The sequence below is a fragment of the Egretta garzetta genome, unplaced genomic scaffold (genome assembly GCF_000687185.1).
Source record: "Egretta garzetta isolate BGI_Z169 unplaced genomic scaffold, ASM68718v1 scaffold230, whole genome shotgun sequence".
Taxonomy (NCBI): Eukaryota; Metazoa; Chordata; class Aves; order Pelecaniformes; family Ardeidae; genus Egretta; species Egretta garzetta.
This window is the reverse complement of record NW_009258281.1, coordinates 579,794-594,828: the sequence shown is the minus strand read 5'-3', so window position 1 is coordinate 594,828 and position 15,035 is coordinate 579,794. Positions and strand designations below refer to the sequence as shown.

At 36.2% G+C, this 15,035-nt stretch overlaps 1 protein-coding gene across 1 annotated transcript in view; it reads left to right on the top strand.

The window, feature by feature from the left end:
- The window catches only part of SPAG16 (sperm associated antigen 16), a 416,421-nt gene that overhangs the window by 223,474 nt on the left and 177,912 nt on the right, over positions 1–15,035 (top strand). The window contains 3 exon segments of the mRNA XM_035891998.1: positions 3,584–3,768; positions 13,685–13,690; positions 13,951–13,956. Coding sequence (XP_035747891.1) covers positions 3,584–3,768; positions 13,685–13,690; positions 13,951–13,956 — 197 coding nt within the window.

The window sequence follows — 15,035 nt, the reverse complement described above, 5'->3', positions numbered from 1 at the left end:
CATGACCACAAAGTGCAAGCACAGTGCTAAAAGAGTTCTGAGAGCCATCATTCCTATAAGCAGCAGTTTGTGCTTCCCAGAAATGCTGACATTAACTTCACACATGCATAATTGCAGATCCTCAGCTGATGCAACTCTGCTTTCTTTAATGAAGCGATGCTTTTTACATGCCCAGGAAATATTAGGGAGCTTGTATTGCAGGGGACCTGGGCATTGGATCCCTCTGTTCCTGAGTATTTTTGCCCTTACTTCCACTGTCAGTGTGTCCCTCAAAACTTTTCCCTGCACAAGCTACACTTTTGTTTTCAATCTCCACTTTTTCCTCCTTTGATCTGTAAGGAGTGCTAAACCTCATTTGTAACTCTTTCCCCTGCCACAGATTGCCAAATTGAATCCATTTGAACTACCTTCCTGCTCGTATCTGTTTTCTGAAAGATTTTCATCAGTGCCTGGATGGTGTATTCCTAAAATTCAGCCCAAGAAATCAGTTTTTCATGTAGCATTTTGGGGATTATGTATTAAAAAATGCATAAGCAATAAATCTCTTTTTTGTGATTCACAACAGTGGCAATGCATACTACCCTCTGAATCAGTTATAGATTTCATCAGTCCCACTTTATACCTGCTTCTGAATTTGTTTTAAGATAGCTCTTATTTCATAAATGTATAAGGGGTATGATAATTTGTCATTTCACTAATTTTATCTGTCTCCAGAAGTGAGATCTAGCTTGCGTTATTAAAGGTACAAGTGTTTCATTAATAAAAGCACATTTATTCCTAGCAGCTTGACAAAATTAGGGTCTCCTCCAAACCCTTACTTAGGCTTCAAGCTTTTATGCTTTGTTATATGTGAAAAAACCTTCAGAATTATTCCTATGCAATGTTAAAATTTTTGGGAGATTAATCTCTCAAAGCTTTGTCTAAGGCATGGAGGTGTAACTGCCTTAATGAGGATTATAATGATATTTTCACAAAAAATAGCAATCTAAACCATAAGTGTTAAAAATAGTCAAAAGTTTAGGGAGGTGATATTTCATAATGGCAAGTTCCCCCTTAAGATCTATCAGGTAAATGATGCACATAATTCAAGCTGTCTTACTAAGTACTTTTACAGAAGAATCTGGTGGACATCTATTGGGAAAGGAGGAAAGGAAGAATATAAAAAAAGGTTTCACACCACCCCTACCAGACCTCTTTTTCTTTTTTCCTCTCTCTTTTTTTTTTTTTTTTTTTTTTTTTTTTTAACACTGCAATAATGAACTAAATATCTCTGAGTATATTCTCAGGATGAAGTTTTACAGTAGTGCTTAGGATCAACCCTTGAGCTGTTTTCAGTTCCCACAGTTTTATATCCAGAGATTTGGAAGAAGGATTTCTACATCTGTGATAGCACATTTTCCATTATTCAAATAAAAGCAGAGTTTATTGGATCCTAAAGGCAAGATCTTCTTATTGATGTTGGTGAGATAACAGCAGAAATTGGTCTGAAAACCCAAGGTTAAAATATATTTGGCCTGTATTATCCCCAAACATTTTTCCTGGTTTGGTTTTTTTGTTTGTTTTGGTTTTTTTTCTTTTTTTAGTAAACACGGTAGAAAACCTCCATTATTCCTGGTATACTTTGGGAAGGCTGCATTAACTTTTTTTTTCCCCAAAAATACTTAAGGATGAAGTGGCTGTAAATCAGTTGATCTAAGTTTTATACTGGGAAGGCTGGTAGAAATGATATTAAAACGCAAAATTACAGGATATATGGATGCATTTGTTATAGTGAAGGGTTGGGAGGTGTCAGCATGGCTTTAGAAATTAAGTCTCAGAAATCTGTTAGAGTTCTCTGAAGGGCTTGCTGTGCATTTGATCAAGGGAGTTTCATAAATTTGGTATACTTGGATTTGCAGTAAATTCTTCTTCAGGTCATTTGACAAAAACTCTCAAAGAAGCAAAACTGTCCTGAATAAAAAGGAAATTTATCTTGTGAGTTTAAAAACTGGTGAAAGGATAGGAATAAAATGTCACTTTCAGAATGGAGAAATTATTATTTGAGTCCCACAGGGATCTGTGCTGGGACCTAAGTTATTAAGATGATCTTGGAAATTTGGGACGAGAATGACATGGATGAGTTTGCTAATTAGTCAGGGCAGTAAAAATGAAGGTCGCATGTGAAGAATTACAGGAAAAGAATTTCAGTCGCACCAGTTGACTTGAAGTGGCACATGAAAGTTAATGCAAAGTGATGTATGTAAGAAAAAATGGTCCTAATTGTATATAGATAAGAATGGGTCTAAACTAGTTATTAGTACTTAGGAAGGAAATCTTAGAGCCACTGTGGTCAGTTTTCTGAAAATTTTGGCACAGTAGTGCCAAAAATGCTAATCAAATTAAAAGAAACCAGAAAAAGCTACTGTGCCAATATATATCTTCCTTGAGTACCTGTTTCTTCAGTTTCAGCTCAAAAGGATGGTAAATGTGATCAAAAAGGTGGAATGATGTATGTATGAGGAATGAGTCAATAGAGAAGGAGCCTTCAGTTTTGCAGGTAAAATATGACAGGGGATCTATAATATCACAATTGGTTTAGAGATGGTAAACGTGTAGTCAGTGTTTACTTTTAATCACACTATTAGAATTAGAAGCACAAAATTAAATGAAGTAAGGTATTTAAGACCCAAAAATAGTTTTTCACAAAATGCATAATTAAATTTTGGAATTCATTGACACAAGAGATTGTGGGTGCCAAAGGTTTGCATTGGTTCAAAAATTAATTAGTCGTGGAAAAAACCTCCATGGATGCTTGTTAAGCACAAAGCTTCTGTCTCAAAGAAATCCTGAGCCATGGGCTAGGCCTGGGAGAGTTTAACAGGAGAATCACTCTACATACTTTTTCTTATTTTCTTTTTATTAAGAATCCCCTACTAGTTGTCATATAACATACAAACAGATGGACTTTTAGTCTGAAGCTGTATGTCCATGCTTAAATGAAATAGGACTATGCTAGCTTATATCTGAAGATTTGGGAAAAAAATCTGAGTTGAACTCCATATTTTTCATTTATATAATATATCAATGACCCCAAGAGACAGTGAATGTGTTGAAATGTTTATACTGAGTCAGAAAAGACAAAATTGTGATGCTTAAATAATAATTTATATGTAGGAAACAGTATGGATTTGGGAAATAAGAAAATACTCTTCCCTGAAGCTATTTTATTCTGTTTTGAAAGCAGTTTTCTGGGCTTAGGTTATTTTACTGATAAACTCATAAATAGACTACAAAAAGCAAGAACGTAATTTTTGGAACCCATATTTACTTTCCCATGGAAGATAGCTACTTCATATCTCCTTTTCTTTTGATAGCGTATTTAATACATGACCGCTTCATCTAAGATGTGTCAGAAAACTGTGTAAAGTAAAAATATGAAGGTTTTCAAACATATTTTTTGTTCATATGTATTTTAATGTGAAATCAACAATTGCTACTTAACCTATCTTTCTAAACATAGGTAAATTATTTTGCTGTGTACTTTGAAAAATCTTCACCTATTTCCTTTCTAAAAAAGACTCATTATTTTTATTCCTCATAATAGTGGCATCCAGCTGGTCACTTCAAGTGGGGATACCACAATGCAGATATGGCATTTTTCAAAACGTGGATGCATCCTGACTTTAGGAGGACATGCCCGTGCTGTACGGGTCTGCTTATGGCATTAGAATCGTAGAATTATAGAATTGTTTAGGTTGGAAAAGACCTTTAAGATCATCAAGTCCAACTGTTAACCTAAACCGGCCATCCCACCACTAAACCATGTCCCTAAGCACCTCATCTACCCTTCTTTTAAATAACTCCAGGGATGGGGACTCGACCACTTCCCTGGGCAGCCCGTTCCAATGCTTGACAACCCTTTCATTGAAAAAATTTTTCCTTATGTCTAACCTAAACCTGCCCTGGCGCAACTTCAGACCATTTCCCCTCGTCCTATCACCCATTACCAGGGAGAAGAGACTGACCCCCACCTCACTACAGCCTCCCTTCAGGTAGTTGTAGAGGGCGATAAGGTCTCCCCTCAGCCTCCTCTTCTCCAGACTAAACCACCCCAGTTCCCTCAGCCACTCCTCATCAGACTTGTGCTCCAGACCCCTCACCAGCTTTGTTGCTCTCCTCTGGACATGTTCTAGCAACGCAACATCTTTCTTGTAGTCAGGGGCCCAAACCTAGACACAGTATTCAACATGCGTCCTCACCAGTGCAGACATGCACTATCACTTCCCTACTCCTGCTGGCCACGCTATTCCTGATATAAGCCAGGATGCTTGTAATAAATTAAAGGGAGTGGTGCAAAAAACAGGCTTTGATGTGATTAACTAGATAAAGGCTTTACTAAATAGGGAGCTGGGAAGGACTTAATTTAAGATAGTGCCAAAAAAAAAGTATTTGCTTTTATTTGGCATCGTTTATTCTGTGGTGGTGTTTTTTTAAGGTCAGAGCTTTGTGGAACTTCAGTGTGTAATTTAAATGAGTAACTGAACAAAAATTTAAGTAAGTTTTCTATATAGTATTTCTAGCTCATGAGTATACTGCACACTTTAATTTAAGGTTGGACAAGTGGAAATTTATTTTATTCACTATATATGTTTGGCAAGGAGGCTCCTGATTAATAAATCAACATATACCTCTTCATTTTCTTTATTATCCAGGCAAATGCATTTATGTGAAGGTGCTTCTAGAATATTAGTATATTCCTGCTTACCAATTCATTATTAGTTCCTCAACTTTCTGCAGTTTTATTTGAGGTGACATATTTTGATTAATTTACACCTTGAAGGAATGGAATTGATTTTTTTTTTTCCCAAACTATTCTTTCTGGACTCCTGAATGACTTAGGAGTAATGCTACTGACACCACTGTACTGTTGTGCTAGGTCTGATTTTTAACAGCTGAGTGTCATCAGTCCGCAGACAAGTCTTCAGTCTCATAGGTGTTTTCCTCGGTTCTTTATTATCCAGTCCTAATGGCTTTTCCCATTTCCTCTCAGTCTTTTTCTTCCTTTGCATTTGAATGTGGTGTGCATTTGAACTCCTTCAAGCTTGTTGGCCACTGAAGGGAAAGAATTTTCACTGAAAAAGCGAGGGAGACTTTCTTCTTTCATTCTTTTTGCATCTGCTGCGATTGCAGTGAGCCCTGCAATTAAGACCTAGGACCGTGCTTGGTGAAAAGGGATTGTTGAAGGGGTTTGCTCTAGAAGTGAAGAACTTCTCTGATGAACATGTATGAGTTGAGATTTTTTCAAAAGGTTGTAATTCAGCTAGATTTTTTGAGAGCTAATTAAAACTTTGTCAGTATCAGATTTTCAGTCTGGCTTTCAAATTGTGAATTGAGGAAGCATTAAATAATAATAAAAACATTGTTTTCAAAATGGGAAACAAATATCCAATTTTTATAAAATCATAGACAAAGCCGTTAAAGTTTGGCAAAGTTCAAGACAACTGAGAAGTGGGTTTTATAACAGAAGTTGTCAGCCAGTTCTGATAACAAATGATGCTTCCCCCATTACTATCAGTAATAAGAATTAAAGGTCAGTGTTTTGCTTAGAAATGAAAACACTGGAAATCTGTTGTATTGTTGCCTCTTTTCGTAACCTGTTGTAGGCTTTTAATACTTTGATCATCCTTTATGGCATATTCATGACCTTTAAGAAATAATACTAAGAATAGCTTTAATTTTATGTCAGATTGGTTTTGCATTTGCATAGACAAAGGTTTTGTTTAGACACTTTAAAATATCTTCTCTACCAAGGAAGCTTTTGTAGTCAGAGGAATCAAAGCAAATCTTCATCACCAACCTGTGCCTCCCACTTACATTCATTGCCAACTCTCATTTCTACCTTCAGTGTATCTGATGTATATTTTGCATTTGAAAATAAGAGAGAAAGGAGCACAGCCATGACATGAAAGGTTAATTATCAGCATATATTTATTGAAACCTTAAGTCAAAAATCTCAGTGGTTAAAGGGAGCAGGAGGTGGCACAAAAATGTGGCATGGTATGCTTAAAATAGGAGTATTCAGAGTATGAAATAAAAAAGCCTCACTTGGAGTCCTCACTGGTGGACTTTCAGTCTGTTCACCATAAAAGCCCATGTGTTCATGTGCGTTACATTACCTAAGTCTAAAAGACAACTGAATTCTATTTAGCTAGTCTGTATGGATGAGTTTGGAAGATGTTCTGTAGAAGTGTATGTGGTGTATGCACTTAATATAAAATGAGCATGGTGGAAAAATTAGATGCTCTTGAAGAGCTGCTTTACAAAGGGATTTGATGACAAGACGTGGCTGTTTCAAGCTTAAGACATCCTACCTGAAGACCTAATTCTGCAGAACAGTCAGCTGCAATTGATCCTTATGGCCATGTTGAGTAATTCAAGTGAAATATCAACCCCTGTGTAATATATGGCAAGATGTGAAAATAAGGGAAAGCTATTGACAGATTAATCAGGCTGGTAGTCTCATGTCTGGATTGTTAATTTACTGATGCTTATGTACAGAAATACTATAAAAAGAACCTGCAGTGTCTTTTGGCTTGGCAGTACTAATTGCCAAGCTGATTGGCAGAGTTTGGCAACACTAATCCTAGATGTTTTCCAGAGCGTCACCTGTAAATTTGTTATGTGCCTGGAGTTCTCTGATACCAGTGAAGCCAGCTGTGCTGGGTACCATATAAATATGTAACCTCCTTCAGGCTTCTTTACAGTCTGGGTGTGTGCAACAAAATGGGAAGGTGGAGCAGGCTTACCACAATGGTTTTTGATGCTTAGAAGATGCTTTTTTTTCCTTCCCATCCTCACAGAATATGTGCTTATCTAGCTGTCATCTTTAGACTTCTCCCTCTCCAGCCAGTTGATATAAGGTCTGAACAGGGGACAGAGCACAAGGTAACATAGTTGTGGTAGGGTAATAATCAGTGATCACAGTTATTCTGCTTAATCTAGTGATTTATTCTTTCCACTAATAAGGAATTAACATTTTATAAATAAGCTCTGTCTTTCTTCCTTAATATTACGTATTTGGATGGATGCCTGCTTTCAAACTGAATGGTCCTGGAAAACAGCATGTTATGGGGGGGGGGGGGAAAGAAAGCAAGATGAATATCAAACCTATCACTGCCACCTTTCTAAAATAAGTATGTTGCAAATAAATGCTACAAATACAAATGCATAAATTTCTGTAATGGGTTCCAGATTTCAAAAAGATGTTTTTATATATTAGAAATGTACTTTTTAAATCTATAAACATAGATTTTCAAATACCCACAATGGAGTTCTCTGTAGTTGAAAACTTGGTATCAAGAAAGTGGGGAGGCTGTTTGCTATCTTTTAGCACCAAAATCCAAGGTGCAATTTCCACAATCATCAAATCCATTATTGGAGCCAAAGAATACAAGGTGCAACGTCTCTTAAATAGGAAAAGGTTGCCAACAGTTTTAATAAATTATGTAATTCTTTGCCTGTGATAAGAAAATTCAGCCTGCTAATTGTTTGAATTTTGTTTTATTAGGTGAAACTACTGCTGCCTTTTTTAATTTAATGGATATTATTCACAAGCATTTTTCTTCTGTGTACATTGGAAGTTTCTGTCATATATCTATCCGCAAATGGCATTCCTACCAGGAGGGTAATATGAGGTAGCTTTGTAGTTAATGATGTGCCCTCCAATTAATTATACAGTCTGAGTTTAAAAAACAAAACAGAAAACAAACAAACAAAAATCGAAGCACCTTTTGTGCTTTTCTTCCCTGAAGATACAGACACTTGCTGAGACGCAACCATGATCCAAGTTACTGAAAGATTGGAGGGAGTCTGAGTTCTGGTGTTGGAGCTTCTTGATGCTTTCTGCTGGGAGAATTGGCTGCTTTTAAAGGAAATTAAAAAGAAAATGGCACAACATCTGCGGGGCAGGGAGAAAGATAACTAATGTACCTGCCATGGTTAGAAAAATAAAAAAATCAGAAGCAGCAAAACACACGCATACCTGCTGCCTTCGCGGTTATGCCATCTTCTTAATGATTATAGGAAGCAGCTTGAACACAAAGAGGGAGAAAGAAAGAAGAAAGAGGCTTATAATTTGTGAACAGGTTTTTATTTGGTGCGTAGCTCAGATTGGAAATATATAGCCAGCCATCTTAATAGCTCAGCAAACAGTTCCAGGATTATTTTCTCAGACCATAAATTCAGGACTGTCAAAGTAATTTTGGCAGGATTAATTTCAATTATCCAACTGTAAATATCATCAGAGATTTACAGCTTGATCTCTGATATGCAAATCATACTGAACATCGTATATCTCATGTAAACACAGGCAGTTATTTAGCTTTGCAAACATATGCTGTAGACTGTATGTTAAATGCAAACATTGTTATTTATGCCTTAAGTGTGAGAAATTATTATCACCAAAGTTAGAACACTCGGATTTTTTTTTTCCTCCAGTTTATCCATTATATAGTCATTGAACCAGTCTCCATTTTTCTCTGGCCTCTTTCTGTAGTACAAAATATGGTGGAATTAGGCCACAGAGAGATGCAATTCTGTACTGTCCTGCAGCAGACCTCAGGGTGAATAAATGTCTGTGAATTAGAGCCATTGCTGCTTTCTGTTTGCTGTTTTTTAATCCATCACTTATTTGTTCTCCTTTTCATTTAACACAGTAACTTTTGTCTAGATCCCTGAAATTTCTCCCATAATCAAAACTTTATTTTAAAATTCTAAAAAAATGTAATTGTTTACATCAGTCCTTACTAGCTTACATTGCTAGTATCCTTTGGTGCATTTGTTCAGGTGCAAATTAAAAAAGTAACTAGTCTGTCATGATCACTTTTAATTATCCTGTATGACCACTGATATAGTATCTTGTTACTAAGGTATTAATATATTCTTTTACTTATTTCCATATATACACAAAAATAATTCTTGACACCTTTTGCTGTTCTACAAGACTGGGAATTTTCACTTCTTTACCTAGTGTCAGATGTATATGACATAAATTAATTCCTAGTTTATTTAAATATTCTTTTGTTCTTAAGCCTACATGAAAATTCTTAGCTTCTTTTATAACTTCTCTCCACTTGAACTGCTGATTATAGTTTTATTTTTTCTCATAAGAAGCATTTTAATTTTGGGAAATTTAGGGTTAGTATACATTCTAAAGAAATTAAGCAGGGATGGATTTTGTTTAATTAGAAGCCCCTAATCAACTATAGCTTTCCATGGAATGATACCATGCAGTGATGACACTGCACATTTTATATTATTAACACATCTTGACAATGTGCGGTGCAAGGCATGATTGAGTTGATTTTAAACTGCTGTTATAGTTTTAGTTGGGTTTTTCTTTTTTTGCTTTAGTCTCAATAAAGAAGTTAATGTTGCTTAAATTATCAAGCTGGCTAGTCAAACTAGTTGCTTTGTACAACCAGAGCAATGTGAAAAGGCACGGAGTTTAGCCAAACCTCTCCTGGCATCTTTTACATTAATATTCTGTTTCTTTTCCTTCCTTTTTCCCTTAGGCAATGGACAGCTTTTAAATGAAATATTCACTATCAGATTTGTAGTTATTTTTCACCACACCAAATGCATCTGTATCAGGACTCTATAAAATCTCCTTTGAAGAAACTCATAAAGATTGTCTAGTTTCAAAATGGAGCCGTACTTTCACATTTTGAATCATAATGAGGGCGTGTAACCAGTCCTTGTCAAAATACTCCTTTTCAGATGACACTTGTCTGACTCACTTTTCAGTGGGACAGAAGCCACAAGCTGTTCTGGCCAGATACCATGTTTAATTGATTCCAGTAAAAGCGAAGCTAATCTATTTTTCAGAATAGACAAATGTCCTCCAGGAAATTAGAAGGCAGGTAGAAGAACTCAGAGGAACTGTGGAAGGACCATCTTTAGGTAGTTTGTAATCTCTGTCCTGACAGCACATCAGGAAATGCTTGCCATTTTGATAAAGGAGAATTCCCTTTGGAATCCTCTGAGGAGTACTAGAGAGACAACCTGCTATTAATCCCTCAAATCAAAATGAGGCCTATGCCCAAGTCTCCAAATTTATAATTATGCTAGAGTTCCATAACACATTTTTCAGGACCAAAGAAAGTCTAAAACCTAGCTGTTATAATTCCCAGAGAGATGATTGTAAAAATCAATTTGAAGATGTGAATTATCAGGGAAAAAATGATATCCAAAGCATAGCTGTTGGGTTAAGAGGAAAATATGGCTTAATCTTCATAATACTGAAAGGATGAATCTTGAAGTACAAAACTTAATCCAAGAAGTGTGGCTTGAACTCCATGTTGTAAATGTCTTTAAATCATGTTACAGGGTTAGTACAAGACAACAGGCATTAATAATGAGAAATGTTTAATATGGTCGCATATATGCAAGTCCAAAAACCCAGATGAGTTTTACCTAATTCCCATAGAATGTCAAACTGGGCAAGTGATACAATTATTTACATTCGCTGAAACTAAGTGAAGAGGTGAAATGCTTTACTCAAAGCCATACAGAGAGTTACCACTGAAGCCATCACTAAAAACCTAACTTTCCATTCCTTGGTAACATGAAAAAAATGTCAGAATGAATTGTCTTCAAAGTTTCGTACAGAGTGAGAAGAAAGAAAATCAGAATTGGATTTTTAGCAGTAGTATAGATCCATAAAAACACATGTTTATATGATTATTATTCCTCTGTCACTTAAAGGATGCAGTGATAAAGCAATCTGGACTTGTTTGCAGTTGCATAGCAATATTCAAAGCACACATATAATTAGAGAAATTAAAAGCATATGCTGTTAGCGATATTACAAAGACTGACATAAACTAATCACCACTTGGGACACACTTTGTGACATAAATTAATCACCATTTGAGACAGTAGAAACATGTCTCTGTGGAATTACACTGTTAAACATGACAGGAATTGTGTAGCTTCCGCTGAAATGTTTGTATTGGTGGTTGTTGGCTACAGGTCTAGATAAATGAATATTCTCTGTGGTTTTTACTGGAACTGTCTATGGCAATTCAGCTTGTGCATAAGAAGCATATTTGAATTTTTTAGTAGCTAAAATGACATTGTTTTTAAAATGTCAAAAATACTTTCAGGTTTTTTCTAACGTGTTGAAAAGACAGAAATGTAGGAGCTTTGCTTTCCGGTTTCTGCTACTGTTCTTGAAATATGCAGCATTGTTTTTGATTAAGGGAGGGGAAAAAAATCAAGTTGCTATTTTATTTTTTTTAAAACTAGGTTGTGGTGAATGGAAATGCTTACTAAAATGTCTGAGTTCTCATGTCTGCAAATATTTCTAGTAGGTTTATCTGAATTCTACAATCAGTTACCTACATAAGATTTCCATCTTCTTTTATGGAAAGGTAGCAGAGAAAATTGCACTTGATTTGCATAAAAGGATGTATCCTTTTCTTATCTCAAGTGTTTCCTTGCTTCCATTATTTCAGTATCCAGTATGTCTTGGAAAAACTTATTAGATGCAGTTGAGGTTTTTTTTATGTTCCAGTTGCCCTCTGTCAGTCCAGGGATGCACAGATTTCCTGAATTATGTATAGTTGGCTGAGAGTTTCCTGTTGGACAGCAGAATGCTTTATTTGTCTGAACTGCTAAGATAATCTTCTGTAAGTTGGACACCTTTCTACTTGGTTTACCTTACTTGTCAAAATGCCTCCTAGATTCCCTGACACCTAGTTCAAGAACAGGATGAATTCTGAAGGTGAAACTTAGGCTTCCTTCCATCAAATCCTAATCAAACCAGCTGGCAGGTCCAGAAAACTTAGCCTGCTTTGATCATGTATACTGTAGTAGGCTCGAGTTTGGGGTTTTTTTCTGCCTTTGACAATGTGCAAGTTGAATTCCTTGTCTTATTTGCAAGTGTGCAGGTATTATAGCTATGGCTTCTGCAAAACATTGTTCAGATCTTGACAGGGTGTTTCCACTGTCCTACGTTCATTATTCAAATGCAAAGGATCAGCACTGCAGACATGCAGCATGTTTTCATAGTATGGTTTTTCACTACGTATCCAAGCTCATTATCCAGTCCTTTTCTTTCTCTTTCATGTTACATTCACTCATTACTGGCAGTCTTTTCTTTACCTAACCTGTTTTCCTAGAAATACTGTCTTACAGTATCTCAACCAAAACAAAAGTGAATTGTACCAACGGAGAGTAATTCATACAGCACTGAAAGTTGTCAGATACTATTACAGAATTCAGTGAAGACAACAGTTCATTAAAATGATGTATTTCAATCATCACAACCATATCCTGTCAGTACCAGTTAGTGCAAATATTACACGTATAGTCTGTGATATATGTTGGAGTACTGTTACTCAAAATCACAGTGTGCTGCAACACAAGTAATTGTAGATTGTTTCCCTGCTTGTATCTCCAGTGAGTTAACAAGAACAGGAATACATCTTAGTAAGCAGTAGTACAGGCATATCCACCTGAATGTTGAACTGTTTTTAGCTGCTAAATGTCTTCTAGTTTGAAATGAGATGAGTTGGTCATTTGATTGCAAATCTGCAAAAAGTCTGCTGTAATGGATGCCTTTATACATATAAATTCCGGTTGTTTGAATTCTTGTCCTCTGGCTCCAGGCAGTCTTCAGAGATGTGTGTATGTGATGCTTTTGGGGTTTGTTTTTTTCTTTTTCTTTTTTCTTCCTTTTTTTTTTTTTTTAAGGGTCCAGTCTTTACACAAAATCTTGTATTGCCAGATTATTTTCTCTCCCAAATGCTGGGACTCTAGTTGTCTATCATGTATCGTTAAAGCAAACTACATTCATCTTTGATTAGCTTCAGCTGGAACATGAACACAGGTCACATCTTAATCCTTAAACAATGACTTCTTATGTACAATAAGGGTCTCCTGGGTCTTTTATTAAAGTTGGAAGACATAGAATTGTGTTTGTAGCTTCTTAAAATGTGAATAAATATAATTTTCAGCCCAACAGTGGTTTGTTTTCTCAGTGACAGTTTTCAAAAACCTTGGGGCTCTTTTCTGTTCTAAATCTTAAATTTCCTGCTAGGACCACATACATATAATACAATTTCTTTGGTACCCTGTGCAGATTTTTTTTGATCCAGATCTCAGAATCTTCAACATAGACTTTGAAAGCTATAAAGCTTATAGACACACGATATAAGTGGTTAAGTCTTTGAACTGTTTACACAGCCAGTCTGACGCTTCTCATGAAAATATGGGGCAGGGGGGTTGCCTGAATGGAAGTGAAGGTCAGGATGAAGAAAACAGAAACATTGGTAACTTCCCTTCTGCGCTTCCAATATTCAGAGTAGATTTTCTGATGTGAACTGAGACACAACATCATGCAAAATTCTCATTCTAGAGTGGCCAATATCCTTCCCAGCTAGGAATCCGTTCACCATCTGAAAGACAATTTTTATGCATCTATCTACTGAACTCAGAGCCTGCAAAAGCATGTGTATCTGTGAGAAACCTATTAAATGTGTATTGGAATTATCCAGCTGATGCAAACCTAATGAATTTCTTTATATTTTAGTATCTTTTTCAAACATATTTATGTCACCAAAACAAAAATTCTAGGTAATACAGTCTTAATATTGAGACTGCGGTAAAATGTAAAAAAAATTGTGAATTATTTAATACAGAGCAGATAGTGATGGACCATTTCTGTTGCATAAAGGGCACGCCAGTTAGCTGCACAGTGTGAACATAGTTGAAGTTATACTTGTGTCTCTCCTCTGACGTTCTAAGAAAAAAATAAAAATACTATATGCAATCTTCTGCAGTTATGTTCTGCCAATGAAAAAAAGCCCTTTCATAGATTTTTTTTTTTTCATATCAGAGTTTGTTTCATAGTAAGATAGATCTGAGCTAACTGTGTTTGGAAGGCTAGGATGAAAACAAGGCCTTGAGGATGCAGTATGCAATACTAGGTGTGAAGTTAGCAGCTGGTGCTGCAGGTTGATGAAAACCTAATTCTAAGCATGTCAGCCTTCTAATTCTTATCAGGTTATCACTCATGGCTTGGCAATACTTTGATTACATACTCTACAACAGTCGTATAAACTCAGCATTGCTATGTGCAACTGAAGATTTTAGTAGTGACTTGCTGGAGATATATTTGCCAATGGAAAAAGATGATGTCACAACCTCTAGAAAGCAATGTCAGTATTAAAATCTTGGCAAATAGTGATCTGTTAGTTATTAAATACACCAGTTGGGCTTTTGGGACCAGAATTTGAGATCCTGATCATGGAGCTTCTCTTGAATATGCCTTTAGACATACTCATATGAGGAACTTCTTTATGTGCCTGTGCATGTAAAATAAACAGGTTTTGTGTTTGCAAGTTTGGGAAGAAAATGAGGATAAGATCATCCCATCTCACCAGGTAGATATCCTACATCCTCCTACTCTGAAGTGTCCAATTCTCAGAGAAGTTGCTGCATTTTCCAGTCCTGTGGTGTTGAGTATTGAAATCTTGCACACTGTTAGGAATGCATTAGATGTCCCAAACTGTTCTGATTTTCTGCCAGACTGAGACCAGATTCTTTTCAAAAGGACTGAGAGGTGCACTTCTCAAATTTCTTTTGGTCAAATCTGTCTATATTGAAAACTGTTGGATGTTGTTTCCATTCGTGCTTAAGAGTGAGTGATTTGCTAAGGAAATTTAAGTATTTAAAAAGTAATTACTAAGTAAAGCAAAGGACTGTCTCCCTTTGAAAAGTGGGATATATGTTCAGATCTATAAAAGGAGGAAACTAAACCAGTACTCTCATATTTTGTGCAAGTGCATGTGTTTCAAGCTAACCTTTTCCTCCAGTGGTTGACAGAAGGAAATACAGCCCTTTCCGGCTCTATTTTGGAGCAGGGGTGGGTGGGAGGGGGAGTTATAATATAAAAATGGGCTTGTAAGAAGAAAGGAGCAGAGTGGTAGGAGCCTTGGGTAGAGCCTTTGGAATTTAGCCCCTCACACTCTGTGTTTGAGTGGTACTGCTGC